This window comes from Acartia tonsa, chromosome 12 (genome assembly GCF_053477335.1).
Source record: "Acartia tonsa isolate MP-2025a chromosome 12, ASM5347733v1, whole genome shotgun sequence".
In the NCBI taxonomy this organism is placed as follows: domain Eukaryota; kingdom Metazoa; phylum Arthropoda; class Copepoda; order Calanoida; family Acartiidae; genus Acartia; species Acartia tonsa.
The window spans coordinates 17,370,447-17,395,604 of NC_137271.1; the positions used below are offsets into that span (position 1 = coordinate 17,370,447).

The 25,158-nt window shown below is 31.8% G+C and overlaps 1 protein-coding gene across 3 annotated transcripts in view; it reads left to right on the plus strand.

Annotated features, from left to right (window-relative positions):
* Positions 1–20,402: 20,402 nt before the first annotated feature.
* The window catches only part of LOC145334678 (uncharacterized), a 140,601-nt gene continuing 135,845 nt past the window's right edge, over positions 20,403–25,158 (plus strand). For 2 of the 3 annotated variants that reach the window (XM_080180239.1, XM_080180242.1), the window contains exons 1-2: positions 20,403–20,461; positions 20,772–20,836. In XM_080180239.1, the coding sequence (XP_080036365.1) occupies positions 20,829–20,836 (8 nt within the window). In that variant the 5' untranslated portion in view covers positions 20,403–20,461; positions 20,772–20,828. Of the gene's footprint in view, positions 20,462–20,768; positions 20,837–25,158 lie in introns of all 3 variants that reach the window. The other variant, XM_080180240.1, reaches the window with a different exon arrangement.

The window sequence follows — 25,158 nt, forward strand, 5'->3', positions numbered from 1 at the left end:
ATTTGTCGTCTAGTTATGTTGCTAATATGGACTTCATTTATTTGTCAGTTCGTTCATCCAGTAGAAGTAAAGGGGATGGGGGTATCGTTATTAGAGTACATAAAAATCTGGTGCAAAATCCAAGTAATTATTTATCAAATGTAATTGCACATTTTACTTTGTAATTTGATCCTAATTTTATTTTTATTTTCAGATATTACAATGATTATCTAACAAAAATGTATAGTGAATATAGAGTAATAGGGAAGCTTCTCTTAGAAGAATATATGTAGCTAACATATAGTGAAGTTTCAATATTTTTTAACTACATATTTTTGTGAACTAAAAATATCAAGTTTTGGTTATTTCAGTGATTACTGTAGTAGTGATTAGATACAAAATTTCATAAAAAAAATTTCATTAGCTTTTATAATCAACTAATACTCCTTTTTTTATATGAAATCAGTGATAGATCAATAAAAGAAAATTAAAGTCGTGAAAATAATTTGACAGTGAGTAAAATGATGTTAAAAACATATTTTTATTCTAGGGTATCTTAATATTTTTATCTATCGCTTCGTATTAAAGACAGCTTTCCGCGGATATTAAAATAAAAAATATACGGTTAAAACAAGAATTGTTAGCCCCAAGAGCAAAAGGCTTGGGCTAACAAAACTGGTGTTAATTTCATTCTTTTCATGATTTTCAGTATGTCTGAGAACCGGTTCTAAACCAGTTTGGAGTGCAGTTCTTAAAGCTGGAATAGTCAATATACTTTCCTTGAAAATATATAAAAAAAACTTCTCATGACGAAACTTCACTGATAACCGTACTTATTGCAAAAAAATTCGCAAAAAAATCAAAGCTCATTTTTTCACATTCTAGAGTGGGCCATGACTAAGTCATTCTTATTCATTCAAAATTTAGAGATTTATATTAACAAATATTCACAAAAAAAAACATTTTTTTCAATGATTATTATATAATTGTATCAAGACATCAATAAAAAAATGCTTCAAATGCAAAGATTTTTGCTAATTCCTTGCTTGCCTTACAGGTATATAAGGGAATGCCAATGGACGCTGAATTATTTCACTTATTTGTGATATTCTGCCCTTAGTAATATGTAGGAGTAAAGTAGATTAGATTTTTTTGCAATTATCTGAAAGGATAAGATAATGGCGGATAAATTGATGATGCACAAAATTATCCCTTCTTTAAATTATAATAAGTTGTTTTAAACGTTTGGACACCACCCAATCAAAATGCAATAAAAGTTCCATGGGTTGTTATGTCAACGAATAAGAAACGTAATTATAATACTACTGAGACTAGTGTAATAAACAGTCGAATGTCCCCTTCCTTCCTTGATTTTTCGTCAATGTTTATATCCCTCCGTGCAATTCCTGGCTTGCAATAGGACCGTGAAATCTTAAATTTCAGATTGAGTCAGTAAGGAAATTCGACAGTTTCCCAGCTCTTTGAATTTTGCTATAATAAATCCCCCCTCACCCTGCATCTAATCCTATTCATTCTTATGATGATAGTAGATTTTGGTGTCCAAAGCCCATTAACAATATAAAATCATTAGGAGGTGTGTGTGTGTTTGTCAAAATTACAAACCACTTAACCGATACGGTTCTCCTTTACAGTGTAGCTTCCATAGGTCCTAGCTATTTTAAGGAAGTGTACAATTCCCCCCACCCCAGGAAATAAATTCTTGAAACTAAAATAAAAATGGGGGGTCAAATTCAACCCACCAGCTTAAGGGCTCCAAGAGGCCTCGAGGAGCATGGCCGATACTTCGCAAATAAAACATTTTTAATGAATAAAAAAAGAGCAAGTTTAACATTTGTTTTTTTTACATGGTTTATAGGGCTGTTAAGGGTAAGTTGCTTGAATAATGTTTCATTGGATTTAGAGTTAGTAGGTGAGAGGGGGTCGGTTGGGTGTTGGTCCAATTAAATCATTTGGGAAATTTTAAGGAAATTCAAATTGTAATAATGCGTGCTTTTGATTTTGAAGTCAGGATATCCCAGGAAAACAGGGATAAGACAATGGAAGATAAATTAATCTTCCCCCTAAATTGTTTGCAAAAATCCTTATCTATATTTAGAGGTGGAATGGGCTGTAGATTAATTTTACCGCAAGTGTCCTATCCCGACCTGGAATACTCAAAATTTAAAGTTTGGAAAATGCAATCCAAATATCTAAGACTTGGAAACTATGAAAACAAGGAAAATTTTGTTTTATAGCAGACAGACGGACGAATAGATGAATGAGTAAATGTATATAGGGTAGTTATATTTCCAGATTGGCTTCGAAACCGATTAATATCTGCTGGATACTGCCGGTTCTTAGCCATACTGAAAAATCTTTTATAACATCATATTACAGAAAATTTCAAATACAAATCATAAAATCACCAGTTTTGTTAGACCGGGAATTTGGAATGGCTTTTAGCAATTTTGGATGAGGTTAACTCTATCCTTTTAAGAGAAATCGCCTTTTATATTTCTTTTATTCTTTTTCTTTTATAGCTAAAGGTGGTGGGTTGACCCCTTCTTCTCTTTAATACAACTAAATAAAAGCATCTATTGTTTTATATATATCAGATAAATTAGGTATGTCAAAATATATTTGTTAGAAGAGAAACAAGAGTATACTGTACAATACAAAATACAAAATAAATATTCTTTTTATTTTCTACTCTCAGACATAAGTGTTTCTATTTTGTTGCTGAATAATTAGTAGCGTAACTGAAGTTTTAAAAAAATGACACCATACTGGCCTACAATTGGTCAATTAAAATGTATACTAGCCTATCATTGGTAATTGTGTCTATGTATGGGCCTTTGGTCTTTTGTATATTATGACGTCTTTATAGGCACTATGAACAGCTTCAGTGTAGCTACTTTATAATAAGTGTAAGTACGTTCGTAAGAATTCACTCAACTTTATCAAAATGTGATTACCGTAAAGAAGAACCATATTGGTTCAGCGGTTAGCGAGATCTTTTGGTTACCTTTGCTATTTTCTATAACTTTGCTTCAACTGTTTCAATGGAATCTTAGTTAGACCAAAATATTTGGCTGCCTTTCAACTTACAGAGAAATAAATATTTTATGGTTACATAAAAGTAGTAAGATGTCCGGTTATTTATTTGTTACTTAAGATATCTTTAACGACTAGATGTATTAGATACTGCTGAAATTACATTTTTTTATATCAAAGTATCCTTATAATAAAGTAAAAGGATGTTTGTTTGTTTGTTTGTTTGCCTGTTTGTTCCGAAGGATCTCGCTAACCGCTGAACCGATCGGATTCTTTATAAAAGGGTAGCTTCTCGTAGGTTCCGGGAAAGTTTATAACTATTTTAGGGGAGGGTACCACCACCCTCCCAAAAGAAATCACCCCTAGAATTTTCTTTTACTTAAAAAAATCTAAATTAAAAAATGTGTTTAATGATTCAACTCCCCCCTCCTCAAGTGCTCCTAGAGGCCTCTAGGGGCGAAGACGCTAGTATTGTAATAATTGTGTTAAACATTGTAGTAAGAAAACATTTTTTTAACCATTGATGTTTCTTTCTCCCTGAAAATAAGAATATTATAGCCAGAGCTCGGCAGCCGCGAGTCAGCAGCGACTTATCCCCTATCTAAAAACCGTTTGGACGCTTTAAAAAATATTTTAAAAAGATAGATTGCCATATTTGAGTCAGGTTTTAACTTCCAGTAGATGAAATGTTGATTTCCCTGAGGCTTATCGACGGATGACGCGCGGCTGCCGAGCCCTGGCAATAGCACAAAACCAATTCGTGTTGCTCCTTATTAGGATCTGTTTATAATAATTTTAGACAGCAATTTCACTTATTTCGCTAGTATATAAAAATAACCTTAATTTTGGTTTTATTTTGAATTGTGTTCTTTACGTAAGATACATGAAAACTACATGATTTAAGATCTTTTAAAGGGATCTAAAGGGATTAGTTGAATTACCGATAAATTGATGTACATCCTAATGTTGATACACAAAATTACCCCTACTGTGGATTACAATTAGTAGTTTTATGTTTGAACACACGTGACTCAACTTAACACAAAATTCAATAAAAGTCCCAATGTTATTACCTAAGTTATTAAGAAAATGTTATTATAAAACTTTGGGGACTAGTGTAATAAACAGCTCAATGTACCCTAAGCTTAGTTTTTTTAATTTTCAAATGCTCTAAAAGGTAACAACCCTTTAATTGTACAACAATTAAAATATAAATCTCATCATATTTTGCATCTTACATATAAGGAAACGTTATATTAAAATTTATTTGCAAATTATATGATAAAAGTTTTAATAATTCAAATCAATTTTTGCAAAGAATCACAACAAATGATTTCTATCTTTGACCGTCAGTCTGTCTATTTGTTCATTAAAGTAAAAGAATAGAGTGGACAGGAGCTGTATGTAACTCTGTCCAGAGGGCGAGAGCTCTTTCCCTATTTTTTATTCGGTCTTTGAAATCAGCTAATAGCGTTCGAAATATAAACACAGCTGAGTCCCTACAAAAGAACAGAAAGCATTTTGTTTAGCAGACGAAAAGGGTTTTAAACAAAGAGGTCAAGTAGTTTGTTGAATCTATCTATAAAGAGTTTGTAAAGATTTAATAATCTTCCATCTACCTATCTCTGTATCGCTAGTTATTTTGGGTATTAGTTTTAGATTCCAGACGGCAATAGAAAATTTTGAACCCTTACAAAGTTGTTTCAATAAAAGGAACAAAAATCTTCATTAACAATATATGTTTCAAAGAATCGTTTGATTATTATGAAACTTTAAGGTATATATGTAGAACCTAAGAAATGACTCTTATTTTTATGTTTGTCTGGCTTTCTGTTTGTCTGTCTGTATGGGTGTTTATTTGTCTCTCTGTCTGTCTGTTTGTCTGTCTGTTTGTCTGTCAGTCTGTCTGCACACTTGTCGGATTATTTGTCACATACACCTGCTCACAATTTTTCCTGACTTATATAATTTGATCAGGGAAGGAGGTAATATTGGGCAGAAAAATTTATATTTATAGCTTTAAAACTTTGGGTACTTTTTATATGAATTGATTGGTTGGATTTAAGTAGTGTTAAAACTCTTCGATCTATGATATTAATTTACTAAAGGGATATTTTGTTAACATTATTGGGGATATATTGATAATCAATCTATTGACCATTGTCTTATCCCTTAACCCTTACAGATCGGGGGGGGGGGGTCATATTGACCCCCCCCTCTAGTTTTTTTAATATCATTTTTATTGTAGGTAAGATGGAGAGCTGTGACTTCATGACTTTTTAAGTTTAGTAATTATGCGTCGGCAGGAGTTGATTTTATTAGGATATCTGGTCTGTGTCGGTCGTGGTGTCCGGTCAAAGTCGGTTGGGTAGCACCAAAATTAAAAAAAAATTTAATTAAATTTTAATTTCTACATTATGACTTTTGTGTATAAGGTAGAAACCTAAAATTTTTTTGGTGAATACTGAGATATCAATGACCTTATGAGAAAATTGGTGTTATGACCGTTTGACCACACCCTGACCGACTTTATGACCGATTTTTGTCCGGCTTTTACTACAGACATATATCATGAATATCGTGGCTTCTATTACAGCTAGAGACCTATAAATTTTTTTGATGAATTCTTGAGCAACAATAAACAGATAAAGATATTAATTGGCGCCGCCAACCGCCGTTTTACCGCCGTAACCGCCGAAAATGGCGGTTTCCGTTATTTGCCGTTTTTCGGCGATGATCAGAAAAAGTAATTTTTTTGTTATGAAAAATAAAAGTTCGTCCTAAAATTTGATCATCCTAGCTGCAAAATTGGCCGCTCTACAGCTGTTTTAAAATTTAGCGGCTGGCCGCTAAAAAGCGGCTAAGGAGCGGCCTGACTGCTATGACTAGAAAAAGTAATTTTCTCTAAAAATACACATGAACCACCAGAAAAAAATTTTACGTCTTTATCTGTAACAGAAGCCAAGATAGAGGGGGGGGTCAATATGACCCCCCCCCCCCCCCGATCTATTAAGGTGGGAATAGGGGCCCGATCTGTAAGGGTTAATATCCATGTTTGTATGATTATACATAAGTTAATATTTGATTAAATTATCTTTGGGAAAATTCTGCATTTGGAAGCAATAAGATATTGGGAGGAAAAGTGCTTTAGATCATTTTCTATGTGGCATCAGCCTAGAGGAAAAGAAAATTTAAAGCGTCTCTGAAAAGTTTATCCTTATAAAAGCTGTTTAACAAAAAAATAGAACAAAATCTAACATCATATTTAGCCAGCCAAATTTTGAAAACCTTCAATTATGTCTACCTACTGTTTAAATATTGCAGATTCAAAAAAAAGTCATAAAAATGGATTTTTTAATACTTGGATCTTACACCAGATTATCAAGTACTCTAAAAAAGTAGCTGTCTAAAATAACGATACCCCCCTTCCACACCCTTTACCCTATCCAATCCCCTCCTGCTGGATGAAAGAACTGGCCAATAAGTAATGTTTATGTTAGCAACGTAAATTGCCATAATATCCACATATATTCTACATCCATTGTCATAAAATATGTTGGGTGCATTTTGCAGCAGCGTCTGTATTTGAAGATTGGCACAAAAAAGTTTCGGTGTAGTTCATTTCAGGGATAAGACAATGGCCGCTAAATTGATGTACATCCCCGATGATAATACCCCTTCTTTAGTTTAACGTTTGGACACTCAACTAAATCAACCAACCAATCATATTCATTAAAATCCCAACCAACCAATAAGAAAACGTTATTCAAAGACTTTGGGAACTAGTGAAATAAACAGCCCAATGTCTCCTCCCTCCCTGGGTTCATTTTCTCAGAAAAATGCAAAGATTTAATTTTGTTTTAATTAAAATTTATGACCAAAGAAGTTTGTTACTAGATTAGCTGAACTTTTGTTTACAAATTGGAAGCCGGGGACGTCCAAGCTTTTTTTGTAGGGGGGTTAAATGAAGTTAAAAGGTTTAAAGGGGGGGGGGGTATTAAAGTATATTTCAAAATTTTGTGGAGGTAAAGAGGGCGAGGGGTTTCAAAGTTTGAGGTGGTTAAATACCCCTTTACTCCCACCCTTGTCTTATAACTTTAGATGACTGTTTTATCCATTTTTTATATAATGCAAAATTTCCTGTGTATAATTTGTAAAAGTTTAAATCCCATCATGCGTGTGTGTGAGTGTGTTTGTGTGTGTGTATGTGTGTATGTGTGTGTGTGTGTGTATGTGTGTATTGATGCAAAGGAAGGTTAAGCCAAACTCTGTCGAAACAAGGATGACAACATCCATTAAAGCAAAGCTCAGCCAATAAATTATTAAAGACATATTTACATTGTTTAAAGACTTGATTATGGGAAGCTTCACTGATAATATTGTGCCTAATAGTCTCAGGATTCAGCATTACAAATATAAGATATTTACATAATTTAAAATTTGTCCAAATACCAAAATAATCAACATCTTTTATAGAATGAATGTACTGACTTTCTGATAATACCTAACTCTTACAGGAATCATTCAGCAATGATCTAGATTGTAGGACGAATCATATATTCCTAAAATATCAGAGCAACCATTATAAACGTACAGAAGAACGTAGCATGTAAAAAAGTTTTTTAACTAAAAAATGGGCACTTGCCAATCAAAATCTGCACTGCAGTGCATCTATCAAGGGGATTAGAAATTTAGCTGTCATCTCCAGCGATGGATATAATAAACGTGGATATTATGACAGGGAAAATCTTAGGTTGCTACTATAGCCCTCATTTATTGGTTAGTAAGTTCCTCCGGTTGGAGAGGAGGGGACGGGGTAAAAGAATTGGATATTAGCCAGCTGATAATAACATTTTACTGCAGAGTAGACGAAAATCTGGTGTATTATCCAAGGAGTTATATATTGAATTCTTCAGGGATCAAAAAAATTTCTTCAGGAAATCCTATACATCTCAACTTTCAAATGTTACACTTTTAGATTATAATATGTATCTTGAATTTTTAAATAAAGGCAAATACAGATTTATCAGATATAAAACTTTTTTTCAGAACTTGGCAGCCGCGTGTCAGCTGCAAATAAGCCGTAGATTTATACCGGTTGGGATGCTTTGAAATTCTCTTTGGAAGAAGGTTTGCCTTATTTGTGTCAATTTAAGACTTCCAGATTATTTTTAAAATTGTAAAGGGTCGATTTATCTGAGGCTTTCAGGCGGCTGATGGGTAACTTCCGAGTCCTGCTGCTTTTTCCAATTACTTTTCTTAAATTATATTCAAATTTTTGCTAAGATTTTTATAATTATTAAAGGGTTACCATGTAATAAATAATTTAAGACATTTTATAGATTTTTACAGGAAGTATAACATCAATTTCCCAGCAGTTTACAAATTTTTAAATAGATATTATTCATAAACATGTTTAATGTAATGGCAATTTATATTTATATGCCCAATTTTATGTTTGTTCTAAAAACATTAAATCTTTTAACTTTGCAGTCTAAGTTGACAAGTAAGGCCCTTTTGGAAAGAGTTGCAATGCAAAATAAAGGTATTAGAGACATTGAAAAACTGTTCCTATTGAACAGACATAAAGCAAGTCATAAGTTACAGAGTAAATGCTCCAAGGAATCTTTTAAGATACTAATTAGAAATTGATTGTCTAACTTAATTGATGTTAAAAAGACTGCTAAAATATTGTTGTATTCCCTCAAAATGCCATTCGAAAAGTGAACTAACCCCCCTTATTAAGTGGGGCGAATCTTGGCAGGTCTATAATGGAAGTGCTCTAACCCTCTGAGGCTACCCTTTACCTAATATAACCTAACCTAACCAAAGAAACAAAAGAAAAATATTCCTCGCCCCTTAGTTCAATTTTCTTTTAAAAAAGGGGTTTCTGTACATAACTAGGCATTTTAGGGAAACCGCCTATATTTCTTTTTTTTATGAAACTGCATATAGTGTCTAATAAAAAATAACGTCATACTATACAAATGTCCAATGATAGGCCAGTATACATTGGTCATTTGTATTGTATCATGTTATTTTATATACGCTATTTCGTTGTTCATCTATTAAAGGGTTCCTTATTATTGCATGCCTAGTGTTCATGGCCCGGGTTCACTGGGGTTAAATCCTGGGCATCATGTTTACCAATCCATAACAATAAGGATAATCATGCACACTCATGTTTTATCAGGGATTTTAGGGGATAAGACTATGCATGATAAATTGCTATGCATCTCCAATGAAAATTACTAAATTTCCCTTTAAGTAACCTCAATTAATTGATTAAAAAGTATGTAACTAACTTATTATAATTTAATATAAGCAACAACGAATAACATATATTTGTGGTTATAAAACTTTGGGTACCTTCGTAATTCAATGCCCCCTCCCTCCCTGTGCTTTATAAAGAGACACCCAACCTTATAGCAACAGAATAATAATAACTAGTTTAATCTCAATAATAAACCACATTTGAAGAACCTTTTTCAAAAGTTGCTATATTTTTATTTTTCATTTTAATAAAAATTAAAGTCATTGGGTGTCCCTTTAAGACTTTATTGTATAGAGCAGACAGGGTATGCAAGATTTTATCTCATTATAAGAGGTGATAAAGCACCAAGATTCAGGGCTCGGCAGTAGCCGCGCCTCAGCCACGTGTAAGCCTAAGTGAAATCGTTAAATTGTAACTTTAAAATTCAGCTGGATGTCTAAACCTGTTTCTAAACATCTTTTGATAATTTATATTCATGCAAACAAGCAGGTTTAAAGTTGAGGCTTATGCGCAGCTGAGGCACGGCTGCCGAGCTCTGCCAAGAGTTTGCTTCAAAAGCATTGTATCAAAACATTTTGTGTTAGAGATTAATTAGATGGGGTTGACAATTGTATTTTAAAAATAAGTTTTAAATTTTGTAAACACAGTTTCCAGTATGGCTACAAAACTGATTAATATCCGCTGGATATCGGTTCTCAGCCATACATCATGTGGAAAAATACTTTTGTTAACTTATAAACTGTGATTTTTACTTAGTTTTAATTTGTCGGTTCCTGAATTGATTAATGGTGTCTATTTTAGTGTTAGCCCATCCGTTCACCCTTACGGGGCTAACAGAACTGGTGTTAATTTCATATTTTTTTATATTTTTTATTACTATTAGTTTGTTCAACCTTAATTTTGATATTTTTTGATAATTTTAAAAATGTTTAATGAGCAAATTATCCATAATTATTCTTGGAAATGTTGATATTCAATCAGGGATCTTAGGGGTTAAGACAATGGGCAATAAATTGATTACACGAATACATGATGATACACAAATAACCCCTTCTATAGATTACAATTAGTGGTTGAAACATTTGGACACTCAACTTCATGAACTAACCAATCAAAGTCCCTAAAGTTTTGAATCTAACAAATTAGGAAATGTTATTATAAAACCTTGGATACTAGTGTTATAAACAGTCCATGTCCCCTCCCTTCCTGACATTGCAATGCAGGGCATAATTAAGCAAGCTTTGGCAGGAATTACAATTAGGTGTTTGTATGTAAAGCAAGGAGGGAGGAGACATTGGACTGTAAATGACACTTGTGTCCAAAGTTTTATAAACATGCTTTCTCATTTGTTAGCTCAACAACTTTGGGTACTTTTATCAAATTTTGAATGGATAATTTAAATTTTAAACCATATAACTAATAATTTTGATCTCTAGAAAGGATAATTTTGTTGGTCATCATTAGGAATATACATCAATTTATAGGCCATTGTCTTATCCCTTAAGATCCCCAATGTGAAAATATATAGACTGTGAATATAAAAAGTAGGTTGAGAATAATTTGGGATAGTTTGCAGAGAGGGAGAGGACATTGGGCTGTTTATTACTATAGTCCACAAAGTTTTATAATAAAATTTTCTTATTAATGTCTCAACAATTTTGGGGACTTTTACTTGACCATGATTGGTTGGTTAATTAAGTTGAGTGTCCAAAAGTTTCAACCACTAATTGTAATTCACAGAATGGGTAGTTTTGTGTATCATTATTGGAGATGAACATAGATTTATCAGTTATTGTCTTATCCCTTTAGATCCGTGGATAGTTTGCTTGTATATAATCCTATAATATTGGTGCTAGTTTTTAGCCTTTTCCTTAACATTTTTCCTGTTTATCTTCCCAGGAATCTAAAGGAATAAGCCAATGGTCTATAAATTTATGTACATCCCAATGATTATGCACAAATTTACTCACAATTTTGCTTTGACTCTTATTCATTTATATTCTGATATTCAGTTCTGACACTATACAAGTGTTAATGTCCGGTTGTCCTATCGTTTCAGAGCTTCGCTTTTATGGATGTTATCATCCTTGTTTTTGTGTATTTCGACTAGATCTAAAAAAATGTATGGTTATATAGCTGGCTGACATCCTATAGACAATCATCATCAAATAAGTTATACCTGTTCATGGACCAAGACATTATTTCTCTTCTTACAATTCACCTCACGTGCCTTTCAAAGCAGCAGAAGGAGCCAAACAATTTTTTCCATCAAGATTTATGAAACATGAGTAATAAGATTGGTATGTGATGTATATTTGTTTATATTGCCTGGTTAAAGGATTACTTTATTATGTTTATACTAAGTATATTCTGCATACTTGATGATCAGGGATATAAAGGGATAAGACAATGGCCGATAATTAAATGTACATTCCCAATGATGATACACAAAATTACCTTTTCTAGAGATCACAATTAGTGGTTTAACTGTTAAGACAGACACTAAACAAAACAATTAAAATTCAATAAAAGTCCCAAAAGTTGTAAAGCCAAAAGTAAAAAAAAAATTTAATAACACCTTGGGGACTAGTGTAATAAACAGTCTAATGTTCCCTCCTTCCATGAATGATGCCTCTTAGTTTGATTGTGTTTGTTTATCTCGAGGTTAAGCAAAGATCATCTAAGATAACACTTTGCAAGACAAATTTTTTTTAGATTATTTTCATTCTTAGTGCATATTGAAAAATGTTTTTATTCATTTTACGAAATCATAACAAAATACAAAAATTTATGTATCTCATAAAAAAACTAATTTTGTTAGAGAATTACGCATTATAACCACGGTTTCTCATTTGTTGGCTATACTTTTACTCAGTGTTAATTGGTTGGTTCAAACTTTTCAACCAATAACTTAAGAAACAGAAGAGTAATTTTGTTTATCATTCTAATTTATCATCAATTTATAGTCTTTTTTTAAATTCTGACACTCTAAAAGTGTTTATGTTCGTATTTCCTACTGTTTCAGAGCTTTTCTTCTGCAGATTGTTGTGCAAAACTTTTTTTTACATATTCCAGCTAATACTACAAAGATGTTGAAAAAAGGTTGTTCTTAAAATTTTTCGCACAGTTTCTAAGAAAATATAAAAGGAGGATAGTTTAAGAACATGTAATTTTTGTAATGCCAGAGGTGATCATCCGCCTAAAGACAATAATCGACACAGATTGACTTATACCTGATTTGTACATGCAGTGTTGACGAGAAAATGGCACAAAAATGACTTCATACAATACAGTTGTCAAATCAGTGGCCAGTATACATTGTAATTGACCAATTTTAATTGGTAAAATATATACTCGCCTGTCATTGGTTATTTTATCGTATGACGTTTTTTTTTTAGCACCATTTTGAGCTGTCTCAGCCTTTTCCTGTTACTCCTGTAAAAAAAAAACATCCAGTGGGGCTATTTTTTAGGGATAAGCTTCATAGGCGTCCAAGGGGGGGGGGTAATGGGCCATTTGGCACCCCCAAACGATTTTGGGGGTGCCGTAGGCACCCCCAAAATTTTTTGAACAATACCCCCCCCAAAAAAAAATTACCCCTACCTTGGGGGTGCCGTAGGCACCCCCAACGATTTTTGGAGGGGTATTTACCCCCCCCGAACCATTTTGGGGGGGGTAATTACCCCCCCCAAAATAAATGTTCTTTAAAAAAAATTTTTTGGGGGGGGTATTTACCCCCCCCAAATTGAATGTTCTTAAAAAAAAAATTTACTGAAAATTTTTTTTTGGGGGGGGGAGGGAGTAATCATGTTTTATTTGCTTGGGCCTTCATAAGGGCTAAAACCATCCCGGGGATCTATGATGTAATTGTAAAGCACTGAAGATTCCATAAAATAGATACCTAACTAAATTAAATATTTCATTAAATAATGAAAAAGAATTTCTATAGGCGATTTCTTTTGGGAGGATGTCAGGGTGTCTCAAAACTAGTTATAAAACTTACCAGGACCTATAAGACGCTTCACTTTAAAGTATAATCATATTGGTTCATTGGTTAGTGAGTTAATTATTGTATTTTTATGTTCTAAAGAATGAGATACTACTATATATTTGAATAGTAGTGGCGCCCTTAGCATCTAAGAAAGAACTCGTGTTTTCTAAAGGGTAAAAAGGGAGGAGAAAAATAGCCTAAAACCACTCAAAGGATTGACCTATAATAGTGTGGAACCATCATGGGATCTATGTGAAGCTTTCCTAAAAAGGAGAACTCAGTATTAAAAGTAATGAAATCTGAAGCTATAGTCAAATAAACCTTACTTACTACTTTATGTTATAGGATAGTACTTATTAACTTAATAGATTAGGTAGGTGCTTTTTTTACATAATTAAATTACCCCCCCCAAAAATTTTACCCCCGGGGTAAATTAGTTTGGGGGGGGTAATTACCCCCCCCAACAGATTTGGGGGGAGTATTTACCCCCCCCAACAGACTTTAGGGGGGGTAATTACCCCCCCCCAATCAAATTTTACCCCCGGGGTAAAAATTTTGGGGGGGGTAAAAAAAAATTTCGGCGGGCTTCGCGCGCCATTTTACCCCCCCCAAACACGAATTACCCCCCCCCTAAAATTTTTTACCCCCCCCCCAAAAAAAAGCTTGGACGCCCCTGATAAGCTTGATTTCTCTGTTTTTTTCTTCTAAATATCATTAATTTTTCAACTTTTATGCATAAACTTTGATAGACTATAAAATACTTTGTGAATATGTGGACAAATTTGTTGGGACATTGTTGAAGCTTTATTACTTTTTTTTCAGTAGCGCAGCTACTTTATTATTAGGATATGTAATAACCAGAAATATATTCCAGCCACCGGAGAATAATACATGAGTGGAAGATTATCTATCATCCATTGCCCTTTCCTTGTATTCCTGAATAAAAAATTAAATATGGATAAAGGGGATATTGGACTGTCTTTTACACTCGTCCCTATAGTTTCATAATAAGTTTTCTTATTCGTTGCGTAAAAAACTTTTAAGACTTTTATTGAATTTTGATTGGTTTGTTAAATTGAATGTCAAAACGTTTAATCAGTAATTGTAATATACCTAAGGGGTAATTTTATGTTTCTTAATTGAGGATGTACATCAATTTAACGGCTATTGTCCTGTCTCTAGCTGACAAACTGCAACACCTTTGTCGCACTGTGTCCTAGTTACCAAACAATAATAATTTCTGATGCAGACTTTGCTCACCAGGGAACGAGGGATAGAATAAGTGCTTCAAAAAATTTGTTGTTGTATTCTTTATTGCCGTAAATCAATTATAATCGAAGGGATAGATAAGAATGGACAATAGCCTGAAACCTGTTAGGGATCTATAAATGGAGAACTTAATCGGTTCATGAATTACCTAAATCTTCAAACAAACCAAACTTTCTACTTTAGGATAGAATTTGATGAAGTTTGAGCTTTGACTACTTAAATATAAATTTACATATATTATTGAATGATTAATGGTGGATAAATCTTTCTTCCATTGTCATTTCCCTGACTTCCTGATGATGTCATACTATGTCATCAAAACAAGGGAAGCATAGGACATTGGGCAGTAAATAACATATTTTTATTTTTGCTACAAATAATCTTAATCTACAGAAATAATAACTATGTTTATCATCATTGGGGAATTATATTAATTTAATGTTGATCATTGTCCTATCTCTTAAAATCCCTGCATACGACATAAAAAGAAGACAAAAAAGGAAAGAATAAGTAAAATTTTGCTTTATTCTTCTACATGTTCATTGAGTTTGGGATTATGTGTTTAATTATCGTCCATTGAACTATCCATCCCCTGTCATATTAATAAGTTTGTTTGCATTACTAACTAATTAATTTATATGAAACTTTGTTTGATTATGATTAATTGGGGGATTTTGTAATTCAAATAATTCATTCGTTTTCCGTATATGTTGGCAGTACATAGACCAAATTTTGTTTAAACAAAATTGAACCTTCACAAAAATAGCTTCAATCGGCCCATACCAATAGAAATAATATTAAAATTAAAGACCTATTAGTCAAGTTGTTGTTTTGAAGACTTTATTAACCAAAAAAATCAAGTAATAGTTATTTCTCGCATCGTATTATAAACAGCTTTCCGCGGATATAGAATGTACCTCGGCACCTCAGGGCTAAAAAACTGGTTTTAATCTCATGATTATACATTTTTATATTCGTAGAAAGTTGGATATAATTCGATGCTAATTGCTAACCATAGTTTTTTTCGTATGGATGAGAACCGGTTCCTATCCACTGGATTCGAATGAATGCGAGAAAATGATTTAATATTATATTATGAGAGACTAAGTAATTCTTGGTTAGAATTTGGTTGAAAATGTTAATAGTTATTTATGCTAATAGGCTCTTTCCGCGGATATTAAAATGAATACTCATAAGATAAAACCAGTTTTTTTTATAAATCTGAGAGGCCGAAGGTCTGATAAAAAACTGTTATTGATATTATGATTTTTATTTTAATATTCGTGGAAAATTGCCTGTAATAAGATGGTATACATGATTTTTAAGTATGGTTCTAATCCTGTAAATATTAATCAGTTTCAAAGCCATACTGGAATATGAATTTTCAAATTTATGGAATATGGATGTTGTTTATTTTTGTTTGATTTAAAACCAGCTCAAGGAGGGTAAAGTACACTGGCGGTTAAAATAATCTACAACAAGTATCCCCCAAATTCTTACGTGACATAAAAGTATTTAGAGAACATTATTTTTTCGTCCATTGTCTTATTATTATACCTATATTCCTGAAAACAAATGTACTCTGGACTTTGAGATGACAGAATTTCACCAGATTTTAAAGTTACAAATTTGTTTTAAATAACAGCATAAAACCAACCTACTCAATGCTAAAAGTTAACTGTTAAATCTGAATAAAAATGTTTGAAAATCCTGTAAGTTGGCAGATATTTGGGTTGGTATCTATGCGGATTTTTTTTTAAATCAGGGAGGAGAGGGACATTGGGCTAGAAATTATACCAGTTCTCAAAGTTTTATATACGCATTATCTTATTCGTTGGCTTTAAAACTCTTGGGACCTTTTGTTAAATTTTGATTGAATTGTAAAAATAATCTTGATCTGCATAAGGGGTATTATTTGTTTATCATAATTTGAGGTGTACATTAATCCATCGTATATTATCCTATACCTTAAAATCCCTGTATTAAAAATACCATAATACAAAGTGTCTAAGTTTCAAAATTGCAAAAAAATAATATTGATAATGGGCTATTTATAGAAAAGCTCCGTAGCTAAAAAAGGGTTTGTTGTATTTTATATAATGTCTCATTTTTGGCCACATTAGAGATTATTCACGGTCGAGAAAAGCGTGCCAAAAAATGGGGGCACTTTTGACAGAGGGCTCGGCAGCTGCTAAGAATCAGCGAGTAAGCCGCTAATTTTACTTTTAGCTGCCCATATAACTTTTTAAAAAAGATTATTAATGGGCCATCAAGCAATAATTGTTCAAGTATAGATAAATAATCCAGATAACTACCTGGACCCACTATAGGGATCTTTTATGTCTGATAGCCAATTTTCTCTGCTATTTTGTAACTGTTTTAATATTTCTGACGCCTTTGGCTGATATTCAAAGAACCAATAAGGAGTCGGCACAAGGTCAATGGGATGGGGACATATTGACCACTTCCCCCTCTATTGCTACTTAAATCATCAAGATTTATTTTACAAAAACTCATTCTCCAAAAATTCTATTGACCTATAAGAAGCTTCAACGTAAGAAGAACCATATAGGTTCAGTTGTTAGCTAAATCCTTCGTCTCAGACAGACATACACATATGAAGTTACATTCTGTTACTTTTCAGAATCGTAGCCCAAAATTGGCGTCTGCAGAGCCATAGATTTTGACAGGAAAAAATATGGATTTGATATTTGGTTAAAAAATCCACAAGACAGTTTAATATCTATATAAATATAGATGATGTTCAATAAAATCTCGGAAACTGCTAGACTTACTTCCAAAGAAGCTTTGGAATGGTCATATTTATTTGTTTGGGTTAGACAGCTGACGATAAATTGATGTTCTATAAAATTCTTATTTATAAAAGTACTTTGGGGATGGGTATAAATTTATTGAATTACACTAGTCCCCAAAGTTTTATAATAACGTTATCTTTTTCGTTAATTTTTGTATTTTGGTTTGTTGCATTATTAAGTTGAGTGTTTAAACGTTCCAACCAGTAATTTAAATGTACAGTAGGGGTAATTATGTGTGTGTATCATCATTAGGGATGTATATAAATTTATCGGCCATTGTCTTATCCCTTTAGATCCCTACATTACACCCCCCCCCCCTAATTATAATTATTGTAAGACAGAATATTAGATAAAATAATTGGGGAAAATGTTAATTTATTGCCCATTGTCCAATCACTGAATTCTAATACATTCATACAAAACTTGATTTTCTTTTTCTTTATTCATGTTATTAAACATTTAGATTATTTTTTAGTGGATTTTTTCCCTTTTACATTTTATGATTTCTATTTAAATTATTTAAATATGAAATAATATTTTGAAAATGTTAAAGCATGTAATTATTCTTAAGTTAGGATAGGTTAAGTTAGTTAGGGATCTAAAGAAATAAGACAATGGCTTATAAATTGATGTAAATCCCCAATGATGATACACAAAATTACCCCTTCTGCAGAATACAATCAGAGGTGGATACTTTTGGAGAATAAACTTAATGAACCTACCAATCAAAAAGCTTAGTATTACTTAAAGACAGAATAGTCCATTTTTAGGATATATCTATACTTGATGTAGGGCTTTGAAAAAGGGATTCGATTCCAGAAATGTTTTGAGTGGGTTTCAAATGAAATTGACAAATGCTTGCGTAGCATTTGGATGCGAGGCTACTCAATAATTTTTTAAATGTTAGTTGTATGCGTAAATTGAAGTTAGTTTTTAACCCTTTTACGGGAAGGACTTTTTTGAAGGGGTCTAAAGGGTTAAGACAATAGCAGATAAATTTATGTACATCCCAAATGATGACACATTAAGTTACCCCTTCTCTATATTAAAATTAGTGTTTTATACATTTTAACACTCAACTTTATAAGCCAACTAATCATAATTCACTAAAGTCCCCAACGTTATTAAGCCTATGAATAAGAAAACGTTTTTGAATAACTTTAGGGTCTAGTGTAATAAACAGCCCATTGTCCCCTCTTTCTCTGGATATATGTCCCATGGAAGAGGGTTAAAGAAAATATTATACTTAGTGAAATAAAGCATTTCTTAAGGATCTATTTATCTTTTACTTGTATACTATAATTAAAGACTTTTATATATCAACTATTTCGTTTTCTATGGACGTAAATTTCCTTGCTTTTTTGCTAAGCTTTTTATTCATAGTTAAGCACTTTATTTGACTTTAAATCAATCTATCAATTTGTATTTATTTAGAAAGGCTACTTTATAGTGAAGAAAATATATAAATTTTTATTTGGATGTTGCACCATATTTTCATGTACTCTAATAAAGTCATACTTGCAGCTGGCTAAAATAACTATACCCCACATCTCCTTCCTTGCCTCCTATTGGATGTTTGAACTGACCAAAAATTTAGCAACCTAAATAGACGACAAATTTTTCCCTGTTAATATATCCGCGTATTCTATATCCATTCAAATATACATCTAACATAACTTTGTAAAAAGATTAGTTCACCTATCTTTTTTTATATTAGAAAAAAATAATTTTATCGGTATTATAAGTAAATTTTACATGAAAAGTAACTCGTTAACTTGTTAAGTAAGGTAGGCCAATTCGTCTACCTTGCAAATAATTATCCTTTTTCAAAGGCAGCGAAGCAACAATAAAAGTGGCCTTGTCTGTCTGTCTGTCTGTCCGCCCGTAACGCAAGTATCCTGTGAATATAAATATTGGTCATAATATCTTTTTTTTTCACATTACTTCGATATCTTTTCGATTCTTCTTTTTCAGCAAAAAGCTTTGCTAATATTGAATATAATTGTCTTTAACTTCTAAACTATTGAATGACAAATGAAAAATATAAAAAAATGTAGAAAAGTTTTGTGTTATAAGTAATTACGCTGTCTGGGGAAGTTTTAGTAGCGAAGCTACTCTCTAATTTAGGTATATAAGTACATCTGTCTGATAAAGTTGATGTACTTTTTATTTCAATTAATAAATTATCCTTTTTAATTATTTATTGACATTACCTACTAAAAGAATTCTTTTCAGTCTTCAGTTAATTCGTCTTTCTTATGACTATTTTTGCCTAGCATTATTGTTATTTTTTTGTTTTATCATGTTACCACGCTGCTTAGAAAGTTATATATAGCCTTATAATTCATGCGACTTTTATGCCTCAATTAAATGTATAAATTATACTGTAGATATAGGTTCCAGGTATCACTAGAACTACTTATTTCTTTAAAACATATCAAAACATATCCATATTGTAAAAATATTGGTTGGAATCTTGGCCCGAACTGTGACATAACTAAAGACGTTAAAAGTTCTACCTACTGCTGTCATGTCAGATGCGCGCTGTCAGTGATTAAAGTATATGCCTTGACCCAAAACAGGCATAAACCATTACTATGCACAGTTAAGACTTCCATACAATGGTCGTGCAATTAAGAATTGGTTGTCTGCTAAAGTTGTATTGTTGGTGCCTTGGGACCTACTATAAAGGTCAGGTACTTCGTTGTTACGCATGTAAAGGGATATGACAATGGCCGATAAATTGATATGCATCCCAAATGATGATAACCAAAGTTACCACTTTTGTATACTTCAATTTATGGTTAAAACGTTAGGACACTCAACTTAATTAACCAACCAATAAAAATCCCCAATGTTAATGAGCCGACAAATAAAACGTTATAAGTACACTTTTGGGACTAGTGTAATAAACAGCCCAATGTCCCCTCCCTCCCTTATACGTTGAACTGGCAATTATTTCAAGAGTTTAAAGAAATGAAACAAATAAATTTTATTTTAAATCAATTATTTTTTTTTCAGAATAAAAATGTGAGATGCTTGATTAATTGTTTGGCGGACACAAAAGATGATAGAGACAGGAAAGGATATTTCACCTGAAACAAAACCTATTCTGTCTACTTAATACCTCTTAAATGGTGGTCTTTAAAAGTTTCTTTTTGTAGATATGGCATTTTGAAGCCTTTTCTTACAAAAAGTAATTTCTTGAATCAAAATTGTCGTTTATTATACGTGTCTGTCTTTGTGGGGAGAAACGTGAATTTATCGGCTGCTATTAAAGTTAGACGGCAGTTTTTTTAAAGATAAAGTTCTTAAGCCAACAAATAATGAAATTAATATAAAACTTTGGGGACTAAAAAACAGACATACAAATATTTTTTACAATAGTAGAGAGGCGGAGTAATTGTGATAAGATCTTCAGAGGGACATTACGGAGCTGTAAGTGATGTTGAGGTAAGTATCTATCTATCTATTTATCTATCTATCTATCTATCTATCTATCTGTCTGTCTGTCTGTCTGTCTGTCTGTCTGTCTGTCTGTCTGTCTGTCTGTCTGTCTGTCTGTCTGTCTGTCTGTCTGTCTGTCTATCTATCTATCTATCTATCTATCTATCTATCTATCTATCTATCTATCTATCTATCTATCTATCTATCTATCTATCTATCTATCTATCTATCTATCTATCTATCTATCTATCTATCTATCTATCTATCTATCTATCTATCTATCTATCTATCTATCTATCTATCTATCTATCTATCTATCTATCTATCTATCTATCTATCTATCTATCTATCTATCTATCTATCTATCTATCTATCTATCTATCTATCTATCTATCTATCTATCTATCTATCTATCTATCTATCTATCTATCTATCTATCTATCTATCTATCTATCTATCTATCTATCTATCTATCTATCTATCTATCTATCTATCTATCTATCTATCTATCTATCTATCTATCTATCTATCTATCTATCTATCTATCTATCTATCTATCTATCTATCTATCTATCTATCTATCTATCTATCTATCTATCTATCTATCTATCTATCTATCTATCTATCTATCTATCTATCTATCTATCTGCAAACTATCAAAACAATTGTCGTTTAAATGATAAATTTGAAATAACCAATAAAAATTGAACAAAAATAACAGCAAAACACAAAATGAAATATTATTCTTTTTCCCAAATTTTTCGATAAAAAATCAGGGAGCGGGAAAGGTGTTCTTGAATATTAAAATTAAACAGGATCTTTAAAAATATAACTTGCAGTAACATAGAAAAAAATGATGAAGTTTAGAAGAGTAGCAAATCTATATGTTGATCTCACTTTACTGACTTTTTCTCCAAAAAGTTGTTAATTGTTATCATTCGTATTTCTTTAAATCTTCTTTCTTTAAATAAATAGATATGTAGCGGGAGTGTAAATATGTTTAAAATGTCAAAAAAGTTTATAGGACGATTGAGAATGATAACCTTAGTTATTGAAATATATATATGGCCTGTACAAAGATGTTAGTTTGATAAAGTAGTCTTGGGTTGAGATGGATCAATAGCTTTTAAAAATCTTTAAATCCAGGGATCTAAGGGGATAAGACAATGGCCGACAAATTAATGTATGTCCCCAATGTAGATAAACAAAACTAACCCTTCTGTAGATTAAAGATAGTGGTTGAAACGTTTCAACATTCCACCTAATTAACCAATGAATCAAACTTTACCAAAGTCCTCAAAGTTGTTAAGCAAACGAATAAGATAACATTATTATAAAACTTTGGGGACTAGTATATTAAACAGCCCATTGTCCCCTCTCTCTTTCTGGTTTAAATCTGAATGTCTTTCTTTGAAGTAGAATGTAAATTTTATTTATTTGAATTTGTATTATTTTAAGAATTAACTTAAACCGCTTGAAATAAATTTGAAAATAAAGTTTTATTTCAATTTTAATGGCCCCCTGATGATACATCGTAAAAACAAATTATTTTAAAAAAAAAACAAGGATGACAACATCCATAAGTAGCGAAGCACAAAAAATCGTGGATGAAAATACGTAAAAGTAGATTTAAAGTGTACTTATTAAAATCAAGAATAGATTTATAGGAGAAAATAAACACGAAACCTTGTTTTATTTTTAATGATGACGACGGTCAAAGTAGATTACATAAAAGATTCTCATAACAATGAGAAAAATTATTTTGATACTGATATCCCAAAAAAGTTCGAAAATTGGACCAAAAACACCGAATATATGGGGAAATATGTAAAACATATAAAAATAGCCAAAAACCTGATAAAAGGCAGTCTGACCGCCATGGTTGTTTTCTTTAAACGATGGGAAATTTAATTTTGATACCTATAACTGAAAAAATTTTGAAAATCGGACCATAATCACTGAAGATATGGAGAATAATGTGAAAAATACAAAAATAGCCTAAAACCTGCAAAAAGGCAGTCTGACCGTCAGGGTTGTTTTCTGTAAACGACGGGAAATTTAATTCTTATATAGTATAACTGAAAAATTCTTGAAAATTGGACCATAAACACTGAAGATATGGTGAAAATGTGAAAAATACAAAAATAGCCTAAAACCTGCAAAATGGCAGTGTGGCCGTCATGGATGTTTTCTGTAAACGACAGGATATTTAATTTTGATATCAATAACTGAAAAAATTTTGAAAATCGGACCATAAACACTGAAGATATGGAGAAAAATGTGAAAAATACAAAAATAGCCTAAAACCTGCTAAAAAGCGGTCCGACAGGTTTTACAGTTAATTGTGCTCCTTAACAATGGGAATGTTGTCATAAAATTTCAGCTGTCTATCTTTAATAGGAGCCGAGAAAATCACGTTTCCCCTATTCTGTCTCACACGGACGGACGGACGGACGGACATTTCGAATTATAGAGTAGCTTCGCTACTAACAAGAATAATTGCTTCCAAGAGGATCAATGATTGTTTTTCTTTTTTAAAAATGTAAAATTTCCAAACAAAATAGGCTGCTTAAGCTTTTAAAAAGCGTCTGCAATATATTAAAATAACGCAAATTTTTTTTTAGCACAGGTTCGAAACCGTATCCGCTAAATTTGAACTAGTTCTCAGCCATACTGAAAATTCATGAAATCATAGTATTGCAGACAATTTTTCAAGAATATTTATATAGAAATCACAAAATTAGTACCATTTTTGTTAGCACGGGAATTGGGCCTCCTTTGACTAACAAAACAGGTGTAATTTTTTTTATTTCAATAGCCGCGGAAAACTGTTTATTATACAATTCGATAAATTACTAGTATGATAAAAGTTTTTTGAAAAAGAGTAGAGCAGCTTCGCTTTAAAAAAAAGGAATGGAAAAAGGGAATATTTTTTCAATTTTCATGTATTTAATTTATTGACATATATCATTTATATTAAAAACATTCAAAATTGTTTGGTCAATAAAAAAAGCAATATTTTTGTTAGACTGGAAATCGTATTATAGACAGCTTTCCGCGGATATTGAATAAAAAAATATTTTATGATTTTTATTTTATTATCTATAAAAGGATGCTGTACATGATTTTTCAGTATGACTTAGAACCGGTTTTCATCCAGCGGGTATGAATCAGTTTCGAAGCCATACTGGAAATAGTATTAGAATAACTTCATTATTTAGACTTGTTGTAGAAACAGTAAAACAAAAACTTATTTTCTCGTCTACTATAAAAGATAAATGTCAGTATTTTTTGTGAAGATTCTCATAACTAATCATTATGAATCTATTTTATAAATCTTTTTGTCAGTCCATGTATTTCGTTTATTGAAATGCCCTATGCATTATTCTTAATTTTGTACACAATATTTTTTCTTTTCCCGGTTATAATAATTGGAATGAAGAAAGGGTTGTGTATTAATTTAAACTCTATTGTCTTATCCCTTTCTTGATAAGTACTATTGTATTACAGAGAGGGAGGGGACATTGGACTGTTGATACGCTAGTCTCCAACATTTTCTTATTCATTTGGGGACTGTAATAGAATTGTGATTGGTTGGTTATAAAGTTGAGCGTCAACCACTAATTGTATTCTACAGAAGGGGTTATATTGTGTATCATCATTGGGCATGTACAATGTACATTAATTTAAACCCCATTATCTTATCCCTGTGTTGATAAGTACCATTGTATTATGTATAGATATTGTTTTTGTGTTCCTAGATATTGATTTATTCAAAAAAATATTTTTTATTTGGATAATATCTTTTTTTCTACAAGGCAAGGGGGTAAAAATTTCTTCTTTCTAATAAGTTGATCTAGAACCCTATCGATTAAGTGGTTAGCGAGATCATTTGGTCCAGACAAACAGACAGACTCAAAGACATCCTGTTACTTTTATATAAAGATAATTAAAAAAAAACATGAGTTAAGTTTCTAAATAACTTAGTATGTATGCTTTCGTTGTGTTATTTGAATAAAATTTTATTTCAAAATATTCCCCTTTTTTTCTTATTTTATGAAGAGCTCTCATAAAAACTAAGAACCCAACTTTATTTTACTTAACCTCAAAAAGTAATATTCTATCTTTTTATCCTTTTTTCTGTTTATTTAAGTCATTTTCGTTATCTTTCTATCTTTGTTAGTGTGTGTTTAAAAGTAAGATCTTATGAACGGGAGAACCGTTTTGTTCAGAATTTTCTGAAAGGCAAAAAATATATCGGCAGTTTAAATGCTATTTGGCTCTAATTAGTAGCGAAGTTACTCAAGTTTTTAAAATTAAAATAAGTA